Consider the following 17,370-nt stretch of genomic DNA (forward strand, 5'->3'; position numbering starts at 1 on the left):
ATGGGGACAGGACAGCACAGGAGGGTGCAGCATTATCTGCTGGTCTTGGCCATAACCTGGGGTGCCAGCATCTTCCCCTCACCAGCCCCAGGCTTTGCAGAGGTAATATCTTGCAGGTGGCCCACGATGCTGTGTGTCTCACTGTCACCCTTCATTTTTTTGGGTGCTTGAGGTGGTGTTTGAGGACCAAAGGGTCTCCTCCTGCTTCAGCTGTGCTGGAAACCCCTTCTACCTCCTTTTTCTCATCTGCTAACACCCCCTTGCTCCTCTTCCTCTCTCCCTTGAGCACTGCACCATCCTCTCCCCCAAATCCCTAAGGAGGCCAAAGCAAAGCCAACGAGCCGAGCTGGGGGGGTCGATAAGTGCCTCCTGCAACAACCAAACCCCGTGGGGTCCCTGCCTCGGGTGGTCTGCTCAGCATCCCCACCACACACACCATGCACCGTGGGGATGGCAGCGTGGGGGGAGCAGGGTCCGGCGTGGGGCGCTGCTGCCATCTAGAGCCGCCGAGCTGGATTTCCTAAAGCAATAGAACTCGGATTAAAGGGGGGTGGGGTGGGGAGGGTGTCGGTCTCCAGTGGGTGTCCGGGTGCTCCCCACCTCCCCACCCCCAGCCTTTCCCTGGCCCCCGCAGGATCGCGCTGCGGAGGATGCCCTCCATCCGCCAAACGCTGCAGGAGATGGGGGTGAAGGTGTCCGAGGTCTTTCCCGAGCTGAACAGAGCAGCAGCCGCCGCTTTGTGATCGGCCCCGGAACGGGACGGCTCCACCCTCCTCACAAACTACCTGGACGTGAGTTTCTCCTTTCTCGGGAGGTTTGTCACCCCAATACTGCCCTGCAGCCCCCCGGCTCCACTCATTTGCTATGGGGGACTGCGTGAGCCCCCTCCTCTGTTGGAGCTGTGCCTCCAGAAGATTGCCCCTCCCCACCCCGTGTCTCTTCTAGACCCAGTATTTTGGTGAGATCAGCATCGGTACCCCTCCCCAGACCTTCAAGGTGGTCTTTGACACCGGCTCAGCCAACCTGTGGGTGCCATCCTACAAGTGCTTCTCCCCTCTATAGTGCCTGCGGTGAGCAGGGGCCCAAGTCCCTCCACTTCGGGGGCTGCTCAGGAATGGGCTGGGAGGCGGGGGTGGATATAGCAGGGGGCACAGGGGGGTCTGTCTGCTACTGCCCTGGCACTGGGGCAGGGGGAGTCATCATCCCGCAGAAGCTGGGGGGGGGGGAAGAGAGCCTCAGCCGGTGCTTCTGCCGGTGCCCTTCCCTCACTTTTTTTGATGGATTTTCTTCCTTCTCCCCAGCTTCCCACAGCCGCTACGACTCCTCCAAGTCACGGACCTACATTTCCAACGGCACCGGCTTCGCCATCCGCTACGGGACCGGCAGTGTCAAAGGTTTTCTCAGCCAGGACATCGTCATGGTGAGGTGTGTCCCCAGCTCCCTGACCCGGCTCAGCGAGGAGATGGTCACACGCGGCTCTGCTCCCCAACAAGAGCATCCCCAGTCACCCAAGAGTACGGGGGCTCTTCGGGGACTTAACCCACCCACGCCTCCCCCCTCTCCAGCTTTCTGCTTTCTGCCCTTCCCCAGGTGTCAGACATTCCCATCATCCAGGTTTTTGCCGAGGCCGACAGCGCTGCCCGCCTTCCCCTTCATCTTTGCCAGGTTTGACGGGTGCTGGGGATGGGCTACCCCAGCCAAGCCATCGATGGCATCACGCCCGTCTTTGATCGGATCCTCTCCCAGCAGATCCTCAAGGGAGGATGTGTTTTCTGTCTACTACAGCCGGTGGGTCTTGTGGGGAGCAGGTGCCAGGGCTGGGGAGGTGTTGATTTCACAGGGGATGGGAATTGGAAGCGTGGTGGGGCTGGGTTTTGCGTTTTGGGATTGGGAAAGAGCTGTGGCTAAGGGCTTGGGGTGGGTGGAGGGCACGGGGCAGGTGGGGGATGGCTGGAGGATCTGGGGTGGAATGAGAAGAGGCAGAGCCAGGTGGATGCGGTGTCAGGAGCTGCTGGGCAGGGAGTGTGCAGGCTGCGAGTGGCTGCTCCCTGCTCGTTTTGTCATTGTCAGATTGCACAAAGTCACCAGCTCTGCCAGTGGGGGCTGGAGCAGTTGCAGCTGGGAGTGGAGTTAGTGCTTCAGTTATAGGAAAAATTTTAAAAAAAACAACAAACAAAAAACCCCACAAAACCCAACCAACCATCCAAAAACAAAAAAGCAAGCCACAAAAATCTATTGAAGAAAAACCTGTATGAGCAGCCAAACCCTCCTCCCACTTTTTTGCCCCAAATTGTTGAGCCCCAGCATCCCTCCTCCCAGCAGAGCCCAAACCCCACAGGAGCAGGAACATTGTGCCCCCAGCCCTGCCACTGTCACTGCCACAGCACCTGGCCACGCACAGTGACAAACAACCCCACAAGCCCATGCTGAGAGCAGGCATGGGAGCTCTTTGCCTCAGTTAAAGGCATATCAGTAATGAACCAAGCTTGGTGCAACTTCAGTCTCCTCTGGGTGCTGCTTGGGTCGTCTCAGCTGCCGCTCAGACCACAGCCTCACAGAGCATCTTTCTCTTTGCAGAGCTTCGAAGTAAAGAAGATGAAAAGCACTGAGCTCTCTTGAGACAGCACCCACTAACAGTCACCAAGAGCACCCCAGGCCCTGGGCAGGATCCCTTCTCCTGCTGCCAGCCCTTGGCAAGCCCTGCCTGGCACTGGGAGCTGCTCTGTAGGAGCTCACACACTGCACAACCCTGTACAGGAACCAGCACTGACCTCCCCAGGGACCTCAGCATGTGGCACCCCTCTCCTGCTGGCTCTCACACCCCTCTGAACTAATTTGGGGTTTTTTTTCTGCTCCATCTTGCTCTCTGCTGCTGCTCGTAGGGTCAGCAGAGCCTTGTGCCTGGGCTGGTGCCTTCTGGTTATTTTTTGTTTTGTTGCTTGTTTGTTTTATCCAGGGACAGCAGCCAAAGGGGGATCATTCTGCTGTGTTTTGCACCCTAGGAATGCTCCTCTGAAACCTGGGGGTGAAATAATCCTGGGAGGCAGCGATCCATCTTATTACACCGGGGATTTTCACTACTTGAATATCAGCAAGAATGGCTACTGGCAGATCAGCATGAAGGGTGAGGGCAGGGTTTTGCCTCTGCACAGCCCCAGCATCCTGCAAACCTCCCGGGTGGGCATGGGGAAAGCTTGCTGGGTGCTGGGGGAAGGTGGTCCATGGAGATGTGTGGCTGGTGGGGGATTTTTTCTCTCCAGAGGGGAGTGGGGTGGGTTCCCACCAGCAGGGAGCCCTCTGGATGCTTTTGGGGATGCAGAGGGGGTGGCACCGTGGGCTGATACAACTTGGAAGCTGCTGCAGTGGAAGAATTAACTCCCTTTAGTCCTGCAGAAGGAGTGTGAGGCCCTGAAACAATTCTGCTTTGTTTCACTAAAGAAAAAAAAAACCAAAAAAACAACATATACATGATGAAGGTTTGGCTTTCACATTCAAGGAGGCTTGAAGGGAGGGTTCCCAGTGGCCCCTGAGTGTCTGTGCTCTAGAGGCACTGGAGCAGCACGTGCTTGCCTGGCCAGTTTTCCTTGGAGAAAGATGTGGCACGCTTGCCCATGGGGCTTGCGTGGCTCTGGGAGCTGAGCTGTGGTCACTATGGGAGATTTGGGGGTCACTCCTCTCCCTTCCTGCTCCAGGGTGTCCCGGTAGGGGCCTGAAACTCTGTTCTGCAAGGAAGGTTGTTTGGTGGCCATCGACACAGGAGCATCCTACATCACCGGCCCTGCTGCCCTGTCTCCGTGTTGATGAAAGCCCTTGGGGCGGCAGAAATGGCAGAAGGAGAGGTGAGAAAACCTCCCTGTTTGCTGCTTGTAGCCCAGCCATACCTTGCCCAGCAAACGGGCTCAGCACTGTCTCCCCTTCCTGTAGTACGTGGTAGACTGTGACCGAGTTCCTCAGCCTGGCCCAACATTCCTTCCACCTGGGTGGGAAGGTCTATGTGCTCAGTGGCTCAGCCTACACCCTCCGGGTAAGCTGCATCCCTCTGTGTGGGGTGGGAGGGCTGGGTCCATCTTGGGGCTGCTCTCCTGCAACCCTGCACCCTTCTGGGTCCCATAAAGCAGCTGAGATGAGCCCCAGAAAGATGCTTCTGAGCAGCCTTCCCATTCAGCAGAGGCATCCAGAAGAGCCAGACCAATCTGTTGTTGATTTATTGGGTGTTTTTAGGGACATTTGGGGTGCACAAGGAGCAACAAGCAGGGCTCCTCCTTCATGGAGGAAGGAAGGTGGAGGCCAAGGGTTGGGTGTTGAGCTGGGGATCGCAGCCCTTCCTGGGGCTGCAGCAGAGATCTCCTCCCGGCACCTCCAGTCATTGCCTGGGTCACCTCCTTTTTACAGCAATCCCAGTACGGGGAAGATGTTTGTGTGGTGGCTTTCTCAGGGCTGGACATCCCCCCTCCAGCTGGTCCCCTCTGGATCCTGGGTGCCAGCTTCATCGGTATTACTACACCCAAGTTTTGACCGGCGCAACAACCGCTTGGCTTTGCCACAGCCCTCTGATGGCTGGGGAGAGAGATGGGGACCCAGCCTGGAGGCCAGAGCAGCAAGGAGCAGAAATGAAAGTAACAAACAGGAACAGCGTTTCCTACAGCTCAGCCACCTCCTCCCTGCACAGAAGCAACTGCAAAACCTCTCCTTCTCCCACTCCAAAACCCCCGCGCTGCTTCCCGAGAAGTCTCTGCTGGCTTGGGGGGAGCTGAGCTTTCATGCAGCAGGGAGAGTGTTCAGGCTGAATCAAAGCAGGATCCTGTGCCTGGAGTTGCACCTTCAGGGACCTCTAGGGTGATGTGCAATAGAGCACCTGGTGGGCAGTGGCTGCTGGCCTGAAGATGTTCACAGGTTGCAGACAGACGGAGCAGGGATGAGCTGTTACAGTTTGTGTTGTTCTTTGGTTGAGAAAAACAATCCAGCTGCATTTAATGACACTTTTAGCTAGCGTTAACCCTTCCCTTCTCCATGACTTTAATATTTAAACAATCTTAGAGCAACAGGATGCTGAGTGGATGCTTGTTCTTGCAGAGGGAAGGGAGCAAGTGCTCCTCTGTCAGGACCCACCACCATATTTATGTCTTCCCTGCTTTTCAAAGTGAAATACCTCCCAGCCAGTGCCACAACGACTCCTTTTAGGCACAGCAGTCCTTTCAAAGAAGCAAACAAGCTCTTACTGCAGGAGCTGAGCTGCTGTACAGGCTACCCATGCCTCCACCTGCTTTCCCACGGGGAGGTCTGGACCACTGGGGACAGAGGGGCGCGGCTGAATTTCTGCTTTTTAGGGAGGTGCCTGAGGCTTGGGGAGGGGTGGCTGACTTTGTCCCACCAAGAAAGCAACCTCCGGCTGGTGACCTGGGGTGGTCTCAGGCCCTGGCTGTGCCTGGAGATGCTCAGCCCAGCACTGGCTGGTCCAGCAGGAGCAGCAGACCAGTACTCCTAGCCAGGGGCTGAAATTTCCAGTTCTGGAGGATCTAGGGGGTGGAGGAAGGGGCCCCCAGCGGTCAACGTGTTTTGCCTTCATCCAGCATTTCCTGAGCTCACCTGGGTGCTCCAGGCAGCTGCTCATCAGCTCAGAAACCCCAGGGAGGGAGGGACCCCAAGACCCTCAGCAAAGGGGATAACCACAGTGGTCAGCACTGGAGCTGCAGCCCGACCTCTCCCCAACCTTCTGGCTGTACGGAGGTGCTGGGAAGTTTTCCCCTTCCTTCCTACCGCAGGGAAACTCCCCACTTGGAAATAACTAAGCATCCTCTGCCCTGTTCTACACTGCAGAGGCTCTTGGTCTGGAGAAAATTGGGGTGAATGTGATCTTGCAGACGTCCGGTGATTTAGCCCCCCATGACAGTTCCTGCTTGCAGCCCACATCTGGAAAACAACCAGGCTGGCCTAAAATAGAATGGGGTTTGTGGATCCAGTCCTGCTCACAGTTGTTCCAAGCAGAGGGAGGGAAAATGCCTGGGCTGCTACGGTGGCAGCTCCTGGGCCCCTTAAGCCAGTTCTATTAACACCTCTAATCGCTTGCGCAGGCAATTTCCTGCTCTGCCCAGCACCAGAACCTGCAGCTGCCTCCGTGTTAGCACTTGTGATTGCTACGGGAGAGCAATTAGGCCACATTCAGCCCAGAAAAGCAGCAGGGCAATTCATGACCATCCTATTAAAACCGACAGAGCTCGCTCTATATTTAGAAACAGAGAGAACTGGCTGGTTTGGTTTTGTTTTGGATCTTTTTTTTTTTTTTTTTTTTTTTTTTTTTTTTTTTTTTTTTTCCCCTTCCGTAAATGATTTTTCCCCCCATGTCTCCATGGTCCATTTCACCGATTTCAGCCGCAGTCAGCTGTAAACTTTGGAGGGGGCATTCTGCACTCTCAGTCCTGGGCAGTTGTTATTTCCTCTGATAATGAAGCCGGGCTGGAGCCTTGCGGGGGGGCTGTGCCGAGGGTCGAGGAGTGTTCTATCTTTAACCACAAACCTTTTCTCCAGCTCCCCTGTTAAATCTTCCTCTGGGGTAAATCTCCTTGGTGGCGAAATGAATAGTGAGGCTGTCCAGGCTGGTCCTGAGGGGACATGTTTTTAGGGTCGTGTTTAGTGGTGGCCTTGGCAGGGCTGGGTTTAATCGTTGGACTCGATCATCTTAAAGGTCTTTTCCAAACACAAATGATTCGCTGATCCTATGTCCCTCCTGGGAGCGCACCCCATAAGCGCCATCCCCGTCCTCTTCATCCCAGATCCCAAGAGATGGGGAAGGCTGTGCAGGGACCCCCGGGAATGGCTGGAGAGAAGGCAGGGATGTGGGTGACAGAGGTGGCAGCGGGATGGAGAGCAGGCGGGTCCAGGCCGGGGGTATCTCGGTGCGCATCGAGTGCGAGCGGGGGATGCGGTGGGGGGCGCGGGGTCCCCCTGAAGGTCGGGGGCGGGTCCCGGTGAGGATCGGGTGCAGGTCGGGGGCGGGTCCCGGTGGGATCCCGTGCAGGCGGGGTGCAGATGTCGGTGGGGTGCGGGTGCAGGTCCCGGTGCCAGGTAGGGTGCCGGGTGCCCGTGGGTCCCGCTGACCTCACAATGCGGGCGGGCGCTGCCGCGGGAGGCGGGCGGGAGGCGGGCCGGTGACTCATGGCTTCCCAACGGAGAGCGGCTCCTCCCCGCGGCCGCCGGCCCCGCGGTAGCCCCCGGCACATGGGCCACGGCTCCGGCAGCGCGGAGCTGGGTATGGCCGCACCGCCTGGCCTCTTCCGAGTGTCCGGGGCCGGAGAGGGGCGGGGGAAACGGAGAGATCCCCACCGTTCCCCACCTGGCATTGGCGGTGGATGAGGGGGACGTGGTGCCCGGGCGTTGCGGCTCATGCGGGAGCTGAGACCCGGCTGGGAGCCGGCCAGGGTGAAGACCAAGGTATGCCCCCGAATTGCGGAGGGGACACACACACACCTGCACGGAGCCCCCCGTGAGGCTCGTTCCGAGTGGGCTGCACAACCCAGCCGGAGGAGGGGGGGAGGGGGCTGTAGGGTCAGCACTAGGGGGCCTGTGGAGTGTACCCCGAGGTGTCATAGAGCCCAGCCCGGGGCAGCTACAGAGCTCATTCTGTGGGGCTGTGAGGCCTGTGTAGGGGTCACTTGTAGACCCACCGTGGGGGGCTGTAGGGCCCGCCAAGGAAGGTTTCCAACATCCTGTGCCCCCCCTCAAGTTTCCTGTCCACTCTCAAAGAGTAACCAGGGCCCACCAGGTGTGCAGAGGTCTGACACCACATCCCCCCGGGCTTTGGGGACCCCCCGGGCAGTCACTGAGCAGTGACAGCGAATGCAAGTGTGTCCCCAGTGTCCCCTGAGGCTGGGTTAAGACTAGGGGGCTGCTGGTCCCCCTGGCATCTTCTCTGAAGGTGCTGCACCCTTGCCTGCAAACCAGTGCTGCTGGGCCCCAGCCCACCGGAGTAACTGCTCCCAGGAGCAAGTCTCACTCGGAATACTTGTGGGCTTGCAGCACCTGCATGAGCTGAGCCACAGCTGGGCTGGGAGCTGGGGTACAGCTCTGGGCTCCTGCATGGAGCTGGGAGAGTGGGGTCTGGTGGGGGCTGGCAGCTGCCTGCCACGGGAATCCCTATCCCCCTCCTCATTCTCTGCCGGGGGTGTCGGGTCTGGGGTGGTGGAAACTCGAGTCTGGTGGTGCCCTCATCGGGCTCCTGGCAATGGGAAGTGGGGTGTGGAGGTGGTAGAGCTGGGTGCATTTAATCCTATATAAGTGTGGATGGGGTGTCCCCTGAAGGCGCCCGCTTCCCCTGCACCTGGAGTGTCATTAAAAATGTATTAATAGCCAAGTGTAATTAAATACAAGAAGCTACAGGAAATACATATGAAAAGGGCAAATGGCAATAGGCAGGAAGCTTGGAGCTGGAGTTTCCTCGGAGCACACAGTTGTAGGGGCAGGAAATATCTCGGGCTCTGTGCTGCACCAGGCTCGGTGGCGATGGTTGTTTGAGAAGGATCCCGGCGCGCTGGTATCTAGGCTTTCTCCAGGCATCGAAGGGGGTCAGTGTTCAACAGCAGCATTGTGTGTGCGTGCGTGTGTTTTTAATTAAAAAAAAAAAAAAAAAAAAAAAAAAAAAAGCAAACAAAAAAACCACCACAACAAAAACCTTAGGAGTTGGGTAGTGTGTGGGGGGAAACTCCAGTTGCGTTTGTCCGTCGCTGCTGTTGCGAGAGCTACTCGGGAGGGGATTGGAGCTGTGCACCGGTCCTCAGCTGGTTTCCTATTAGCGTTCCTGGTCGCTTTCCTCCTCGCACTGGAGCCGTGCCCGGTTCACAGCACCTCATTGCCCCGTGTCAGTGCAGAGCTGCTCGCCGGGGCTGTACCAGCCTGTGCCGGTGAGACGGAAAATCCCGGCGCTCGGGGTGGGGTGTGGAAGATGGGAAGGAAGGGATCTGAAGCGCCCGGCTTGCCCCACCCTGCTGTCTTCTTGCTGGGGTCCTCCAGGTTTGCCCAATTTCCAGGCTCCTGCTCCTCGTCCTTTGAGCTCTGTCCCTGGGGTTGGAAACATTTCAGTACGAAGAAGGCAGAGGAGGGGTGGGTGTCAGCCAGGAGCTCTCAGGGCAGATCTCGCTCCTCCATCCCTCAGCTGGCGATAAGAAGAGCAGCAGCGGCGTGGAGCCAAACCCCGCAAAGACTCCAGAGGGGTTGGATTTTTTATATTTTTATTTTATTTTTCTTTAACCTGACTTGGCACCAAGGTGTCCTCCTGCAGCCTGGACCCAAACCGCCGGCCTCATCCCCGGGCTGGGGATGCCTGTTGCAGGGAAGCAGCAACACGGTCATGTTTGGGGATGCCGTGGGGTCTCACAGCAGGCACAGCAATCGAGGGATCAGTTGGAGCTGCTCCGCTTCAGCATCTTTTCCCGGGGCTAATGTTCTGCTTTGCATTTCAATTTGCCAAAAAGGGCTCCTGGCGTGGAATCACACTTGCTTTCCTTCCTCCCTGCCGTCACACAAACGGTAGCAGGGAAAGGATTTGATGTGGTGAGCAGCGGCTGCGGCCTTGCTGAGTGCACTTTGGATCCATCAGAAAATACGCATCGGGAATCTGCCCAAGCAGCCGTGCTTGTTCCTGCGGAGCTGGAGGAAGTTGCCGCCTCGAAGCCAGGCGAGCCCCTGCCTGCGTGTGTGCAGGTTGCTGAGGAACCACGTGTGAGTCTCCCAAGTTAGTGGCCTGGAATTCAGGAGGGGGGGGACGTGGGGGATTAAGACTCAGTAATCCTGTTAAACCTGCTGAAAGGGCTGATCAGGCTGTTGAGCAGCAAAAACAAAGCAGCGCAAGGACCTCGCAGGCGTCCTACGCATCTCGCCGTGGAGCTGTTGGCCAACGGAGAGCAGCAGCCCTGGGTGCAACACCTTCTGAGGATGGGGCCAGGAGACCTTCTGCTCGCTGGATTTCTACCCCCGGCAGCCTGACAGGTTTGAGGAGAGAGCCAGGCATGGCACTGTGTTGGAAACACAGATTATCCACCCATGGGAAAAGCAGCTCAGTTGCTTGAGAAGCTTCAGCTGCACCTGGGTGGGAGGTGATGGCCAGGCCACCACTTGCTGTGCTCACCCTGAATCCCCACCCAGCCAGTTCTGTAACCAGGGGTGTAAGCACCATCTAACTCGGGGGGTGCTCGTTCCAGTGCTTGGAGTTTCCCCTGGGAGGCTGCATGGGGAGCCCTATATATAGACACTCTATATAGGAGCAGGAGTTGCTGAGTGGGATGCCTATAATTAGCTGTCCCACCCCCGAGCACCACTGCTGCTGCAGCACATGCCCTCACCCCCCTCCTGCTCCACCAGCATCCCACCTTGCTCCAGCCCCCCCGACCCAAAGGGGGTAAAGAATCACCCCTGGGGGGAGCAGAGGGGCCAGGAACTTTTTGGGGGGCTTGAGCATCCTGCCAGCATGAGAACGGTGGTGCAGGGTTTTCCCCTGGGTGCTGGAGACCCAAACCCCCTGGATGCACTGGATGCAACTGAAATCCCTGCAGGATGGGGAGAGGAGCCCAGCACGGGTGGCAGCAGCAGCCCCCTGCATGTGTGTGGCAGGCAGCCAAGCTGGGAGAACAAACTCTCTTCCATCTGTGAGGAACCATCAGAGCAATGACACGAACGTCCCCAGCAGAGACATCCTGCCTATCAGCACCCTGGCCCTGTGGGGAGGGTAGGGAGGAGGAGATAGGGTGGTGGTGGTTGCTTCAGGTTGTTTGCTGGTGGCTTGCTTTTTTTTTGCTTTTTTTTTTTTTTTTTTTTTTTATATAATTTTAATTTCTTGCCAGAAGTTTTATGCTGATTTTTTTGGGAGCGATTCCCGGAGCTCCTTGGGTGCCAAGCAAGCTGGCCAGAACATCTGGCCTGAGCTATTCCTGTGCTTCCAGGTGGGGAAAAAAAAGAAGAAAAAAAAAAAAGAGGCAGGAGACCACCCACTTGCTGCAGCTGAAAGCCTTCATGCCTGTGGCCCCGTGCTCACACGTGAGCCTCGAGGCCTTTGCAAACTTGTGTCACCTGCCACAGGGTCTTTCCTGCTATGGTCACTGCTGCTTTGGGTTTTTGTTTTCCCTTGCCTGTCACTGCCATGGCCAGGTGTGGGATATTGGGATGGGAGGCAGGGATGTGGGGGCATTGGCTCTGCACCCTTTTCCCCTTCTCCCAGCTTTTCACTGAGGGCATCACCAACAAGCTGGTGGCTTGCTACACTGATGAGGGGATGGAGGACGCAGTGCTGGTCCGGATCTACCGGCAGGAAAACGGAGCTTTTTGTGGACAGAGAGACAGAGCTGAGGAATTTCCAGGTTCTACGTGCCATGGCTGTGCCCCCGAACTCTATGCGCTTTCAGAATGGACTCTGCTATCAGTTCCTGCCAGGCATTGCCCTGGGGCCCACCACGTGAAGGACCCCCACATCTTCAGGTCAGGAGGACCCCCACGTCCTCGGGTGTGTGGGTCTGGGGGGGAAGCCATGGGGTGGGGGAACTGGGGCTCCTACAGGCAAGGGGAGGTTCCAGCTCTCCCCTTCACCCGATACTCCCAATGGGTGCTCGGGTGTCACTGCTGGGCACAAACTTGGGGGATAAATGCAAAGTGCAGCCAGGTTTATCACCATGGTTTTAAAGCATAAGTTTTCAGAGAATAATAAAAGAGTGTAGTGTGAGAATGGTGGCTTTTATCTGCCAAGCTGGATGGTCTTTTTGACCCAGACAGGGTTTGGAAATGCCTCAGAGGCTGGCAGCTGGAGGAGAGGAGTGTTTCAGCTCTGCTGATGTTGTGTTTTTAAACACAGCTTTGGGGGAGGCTGGTTTAGAGGAGTGTTCCTGCAGGGAAGGCTGCTGCAGGCCACCCACGTGTCCCTGTCTCCTTCCAGGCTGGTGGCCCAGGAGATGGCCCGGGTACATGCCATCCATGCCAATGGGAGCATCCCCAAGCCCATCCTTTGGCAGAAGATGCACAAATACCTCACCCTTGTGAAGACGGATCTCAGCCCAAAGGTATCCAACCCCAGGTAAAGGCAGAGGGATCCCAAAGAGCCAGGCTCTGGAGTGGGCACCCCACTGCCCACCCACCTCTAAGTCTTCCCCCCCCTATGGAATGGGGGGAAGAGCCCCAGCTCCCAGGTAAAGCTTCTGTGGGACTCCAGGGTTGATGTTGGGGCTGGATCCAGCCACATGGCCACTTCCAGATCACCCATCCCTCTGTTAGCACTTGTGGCCAAGCTGCCAGGAGCAGGTGGGATGGGGACATCTCCCTCCTGTCACTCTGGGGACAATTTCTGCTATCACAAAGCAGGGACATCTCTGGGTTGTATCTGTACAGCACCCAGGCAGTATCAGACCTTAGCTAGAGACTCCCACACCCTGTAGTAATCCAACACCTCCTTCCTGCAAACCTACTCTGAATTTTAAGCCCAGAATAAATTCAAGCTCAAACTCTTATGGTGGGCACCTGAGCAGTGAGGTTGAGCTGATGTCGGAGGGGATGCCAGAAACCCCTCTGCTATAGATCAGAAGCAGCCAATTCCCATTTCAAAACAGTTCATCCCATTACTGGGAGCCTGGGTTCATGCCAGGTGAGTGCTGGGGTGTCTGGGGAGGATGTGGGCAGCCCCAAGAAGTGAGGGAGGTGAATGAACCCCAGGCAAGTGAATAATTAACCTGTTCCTTGAGCAGGAGCCGGGGCTTTCCTCAGCACCCCCTCTGCTGCAGGCAGACTTTACCCAAGCCTGTACCAGTTTAGGTAATGATTAACTGCTTCTCTTCTTGCAACTGCAACTCTGGAGGTTACCCAGAGGGTATGTGCCCTGGAAGAGGCCAAAAAACTCCCCCTTCGTCTGCCTCAAAGTGAGACGTGGGGTTAGTGGGGTGCTTGGGGGCTCGGAGGATGGGTGGGTGGTTTGGGGGATGGAGGAGGGAAGGGCTGAGGCTGCACCGTGGCATCTGGGTCCCCCAGAAGAGGATGTCAGCCAAACCCTGACCTCCATCAGGAACAGCCCCATTAGCCCTCTCTTGGTGCCACTGCCAGTGGAATTGTCTGAAATGCACGGAGAGATCCAAGGGGCAGCAATGCCCCTCAAGCCCCACGGGAGGTTCCCCGGGAGCAGGAAGTGATTCAACCCCTGTCCCTTCCCCAGCCTCCAGCAAGACATGGCCCAGCCTGGAGATGCTTGAAGATGAGCTGGTCTGGATGAAGGAAACCCTCTCCAGTTGGGGTTCCCCATCGTGCTTTGCCCACAACGGACTCCTCTGCAAGAACATCATCTACAATGGGACACAAGGTTTTGTAGCAGCAGCTTCATGTGCATGGTGGGGTGGGGAGGAGAGGTCTGTCCCTCCCCCACTCCTCCCCAGGCTTGGTGGCTCCATCTCCAGCCCTTTGCCTCTGCAGAACGTGTTCGGTTCATCGACTACGAGTACACAGTTACAACTATCAGGCTTTTGACATTGGAAACCACTTCAATGAGTTTGCAGGTGAGTTGGCTCCTCTCCATGGCATGAAGGTCTCACCGTCCCCTCCTCCCCAATTGCAAGAGTGTCCTGTGCTGGTGTTGGTGCTGTGCTGTTGGCGGAGAGCATCCTGGTGCTGGGTGGCAGTGCTTGCACCCAGCCTGGCTCTCAACCATGCAAGACAGGCTGGAAAAGGTCTGGAGCCCAAGGAGGAGCTGAAGGACCTGGGGGTGTTCAGCCTGGAGAAAAGGGAGGAGGCTGAGGGGGAGACCTTCTGGCTCCCTGCAACTGCAAGTGATAGAATGAGAGGACATGGATCCCATGTTGTGCCAGGGAGGTCTAGATTTGGATATTAGGGAAAATTTCTGCCCACAAAAGGTTGTCTGGCCCTGCTTGGACTGCCCAGGGCAGTGGTGGAGTCCCCATCCCCAGAAGGATCTAAAGCTGTGTAGATGTGGTGCTGAGGGCCATGGGGTAGTGGTGGCCTGGGCAGTGCTGGGTTGGACTTAAAGGTCCTTTCCAACCCAAAAAATGACTCTGTTCTGTGATCTGGGGAGCTGGGTGCAATGCTTCAAATCAGAGGATTGCTCCCTCCAGCCTGTCCTGTCTGTGGCTGCAGGGCTTTCACTCAGTGCCTGGGGACAGCCCCATGGTGAGGATGCTTGCACTTTTGGGTGGCCAGGGGGTGTCCCTCTTCTCCAGAGGAGAAGTTCACCCTTGTCACCCTCCTGCCCTCGGCATAGCTGACCCCAGCCCCTTTTAGGTGTGAAAGGAGGTGGATTATGGGCTCTACCCCAGCAAGGAGACTCAGCTGCAGTGGCTGCTCTCCTAACCCTGCAGGCCTACAACAGCTCAACCCAGGGGCAGCAACCACATCCAGAGGTGACCAAGGAGGAGCTGGAGGCTCTCTATGTTGCAAGTGAACAAATTTTCTTTGGTGAGTGGTGGAGGTGGGAAGGGGCTGCCCGTGGCATGGGTTTTCTTCTGCTTTGGGGGGGTTTCACGCTGCAGCTTGAGTGAGGATGGGGGTGCAGGTTCCAGCCTGGGGGGTTTAGAGGCACCTGGGACAGGAGGGTGGCCCAAAGAGCCTGGATGCACCTTTGGTAAGGTCAAAGATAGCACTGAGAGCCTGCAATCCCACTGACACATGCCAAGGGACACAGTGTCTTCAGCAGCTTGGCTGACCCTGGGTGCAGCTGAGGATGAAGAAATTCCCTTTGGCAAATGCCATAGGCAGGTGGAGCCAATTTTTCTGGAAACTTGGGGCAAAATCTCAGCTGGTTTCATGGCTGGAGCTGCCAGGAGGGATGTTCCAGCTGCCAATGCAGAGGATGGTACCTGTTCAGCACCCTTTCTGCTGTCAGCCCTCACCCAGGCTGGGACCAAGAGCGCATATGTGTTCCAGAGCACATATAAACACAGGGATGGGCCAGCCCCAGGTGGTTGCCACCCATGGGTCCTCTCCTCACAGCCACAGGACCTCTGGGAGGTCTCACCCCATGGGCAGGATGCTCCATGCCCTTTCCTGATGGTTCTTTTGTGTCTTGCAGGCATCCCATTTCCTCTGGGCATGCTGGGGGCTGATCCAGGATAAATACTCTACCATAGACTTTAACTTCTTAAGGTGAGTCCACTGGGGCTGGGGTGACTTTTTCTTCCAGCACATGGTTGGAATAAGAAGATCCCAGTGATCCCCCCTGTGCTGGAGGGATCCTACAAATCCAGAGGATGTGGGCTGGGGGCACCAGGGTCTCACGTCTGTCCCTCTCTCTCCTGGCAGATATGCAAAGCTAAGGTTTAAACAGTACTTCAAGATGAAGCCAGTGGTCACAGCCCTGCAGATTTCTAAGTAGCATCTCCAGCACACAAGCCCCTGAGCTATTTTTTTTAATTATTGTTATTATTTGGTCCTTGCTGCCTCCACAGCTCTTGCATCCCCCTCGCCCCTACCCCTCCCCAGCCGTGGGGGAGGGCAGGTCCTGATGGTGGGAAGGGGGGGAAAAAAAGGAGCTCTGACCCAGCCACCGATTAAAGGAGACCCTGGACATACCTGAGACTGGACCATGAGATGCTGAGAGGACCACGGCCTTGGAGAGGCCCCTGACTCCACAAGGAAAACCTTTGCCATTGCCTTAACTCGGTGCCCAACAGCTCTCTGCTGTGCTGGCACTGCTGCTGCTGGGCCAGGCACCAGCTTTGCTCCCTCTGTGCTGTCCCCAAGGGGAGTAACGAGTCCCCCCAATCTGCTCAGGAGCCCCCAGAGCTGCCCAGCTGCACCCCTTGTGCCCCTCACCTTGGCTGCTCCCTCCTGCCCTGCCTGGGGGTCTGGGGTGCCCACCCCAGACCATCCTCACTCCTAGGGCAGTGCTGACCCTGGACTTGGGACTGTCACTGCCCACAGGACACTTTTTCCATGAGGAGTGGGTGCTGCTGTGGTCCAGCTTTGGGTGCTGTGAGCCACCTGGGCTCTGCTTCTCCCCACACCTCTGGATCCTCAGCTCCCATCAGGGCTTCCCCTGCAGCTGCCTGAGCAAGGGTCTCCCAGCTTTGCCTTCCCCATCTCCCCCAGGGACAGGGGGGTCTGTTCTACCCCCACATGGGCACCATCCTGTTCTCCTGTCTTGGCTGTGTCCCCAGATGGGACCTCCTGGCAGGAGCTTGGATGGAGCCCCCCCCAGCCCCATGCACAGCTTCATCCCCTGCCAGCATCTGGCTGCTTCCCCCAGCACAAGCTCCATGATGAGGGTGATCTGGACCTGCTGAGCACTGCCCAGCTCATGACTGGTTTGTGCAGCAGCTTGGGGGGTGGAATTGGGCCCCTTCTGCCCCTGCCTTGGCTGCTCAGCCAGTGGCATGGGGACAAGGTGGCTGTCCCCTCTGCAGGGGCACAGACCCCACCCCAGCAGGAACCAGGACTGGTGTTTCATCTGCTCTTTGTTTTGGTGCAAAATAAAGCTGCTGGTTGCTGGAAATGGGGAGTTTTGGGTTCTGTGGGACTGGGGCAGGGCTTGTGCTGGAGCAGGGGCAGCATCCCTGGGAGCTGGAAGGGTGTTTGGTCCTTTTGCAGCTGGAGGGGGGGACTGTCCTTGTCCCAGGACCACATCCTGTGCTTTGAACCAGTTGAGCTGATCCCACATCTTCATGGTGACCTCTGCTAGGCTCTGGGGAAAGGTCTTTCCCAGGGCTCCAAACCTGGTGAGATCTTGAAAAAAACACAGGTGAGAAGTAGGAAAGAGAAGGGAGCAGCCTGAGACCCCCCACTGATGGGCAGGGCTGGAGAAAAGGGATGATGCCATCATGAGCTTAAAGGTCTTTTCCAACCAAAATGATTTGATGATTCTATGAAAGGGCTGAGAAAGAGCAGGAGAGAAAGCATCAGGAGCAAGAGCTGGAGAAGGGGCCTGTGCTGGAAGAGGGGCAGGGGAGGGGAGAAACAAGCACCCCCCTCATCAGTGCCCTGCCCTCCCTCAGCTCTCCCAGGTCAAATTCAGACCCAAATCTCTGCTCCAAAAAGTCATTTTTATTGTGCCAAGGGGTGGTGTGGGGTGGGGGGACAATTGTAAACAAGTATGTGAAATATACAGGTTAAGTTACTCATCGTCTTATTAACAAAATAAAGCTCTATCTATATTTACAGTCTTAAAAAAAAAACAAAAACAAAAAACAAACCAAAACAGAAAGAAAAAGAGAACAAAACCAAAAACCAAACCAAACCAAACTCAAACAATAAAGAGGAAGAGCTGCATCTTTCTTGGGTTCATCTTCTTCCCTCTGCAGCAGAGCCCATCCCACCCTGGACCTGGCACCCCCTCCCCAGGGTCCCCTGCCCAGCCAGAGCAGCACAGGGAGGGAAATAAATAAAGCACTGGGAGGGGGGCAAGGA

General features: G+C 56.7%; 2 protein-coding genes across 2 annotated transcripts; both read left to right on the forward strand.

Annotated features, from left to right (window-relative positions):
* REN (renin) lies at positions 1–4,998 on the forward strand. Its single transcript, XM_030465326.1, is given in 16 exon segments — positions 1–102; positions 615–791; positions 946–1,047; positions 1,049–1,070; positions 1,302–1,420; positions 1,591–1,629; positions 1,631–1,673; positions 1,676–1,758; positions 1,760–1,788; positions 2,578–2,586; positions 3,003–3,135; positions 3,706–3,781; positions 3,784–3,839; positions 3,925–3,954; positions 3,956–4,024; positions 4,393–4,998. Coding segments are annotated over 16 exon segments (1,212 nt in total). The 3' UTR covers positions 4,516–4,998.
* A 2,217-nt stretch (positions 4,999–7,215) lies between these two features.
* ETNK2 (ethanolamine kinase 2) lies at positions 7,216–16,459 on the forward strand. Its single transcript, XM_030465460.1, is given in 16 exon segments — positions 7,216–7,265; positions 7,267–7,367; positions 7,370–7,428; positions 11,204–11,287; positions 11,289–11,430; positions 11,433–11,460; positions 11,912–12,049; positions 13,175–13,190; positions 13,192–13,318; positions 13,429–13,458; positions 13,461–13,519; positions 14,260–14,316; positions 14,319–14,402; positions 14,404–14,424; positions 15,038–15,111; positions 15,268–16,459. Coding segments are annotated over 16 exon segments (1,143 nt in total). The 3' UTR covers positions 15,341–16,459.
* The last annotated feature ends 911 nt before the right edge of the window (positions 16,460–17,370 follow it).

This window comes from Calypte anna, chromosome 26 (assembly GCF_003957555.1).
Source record: "Calypte anna isolate BGI_N300 chromosome 26, bCalAnn1_v1.p, whole genome shotgun sequence".
Taxonomy (NCBI): Eukaryota; Metazoa; Chordata; class Aves; order Apodiformes; family Trochilidae; genus Calypte; species Calypte anna.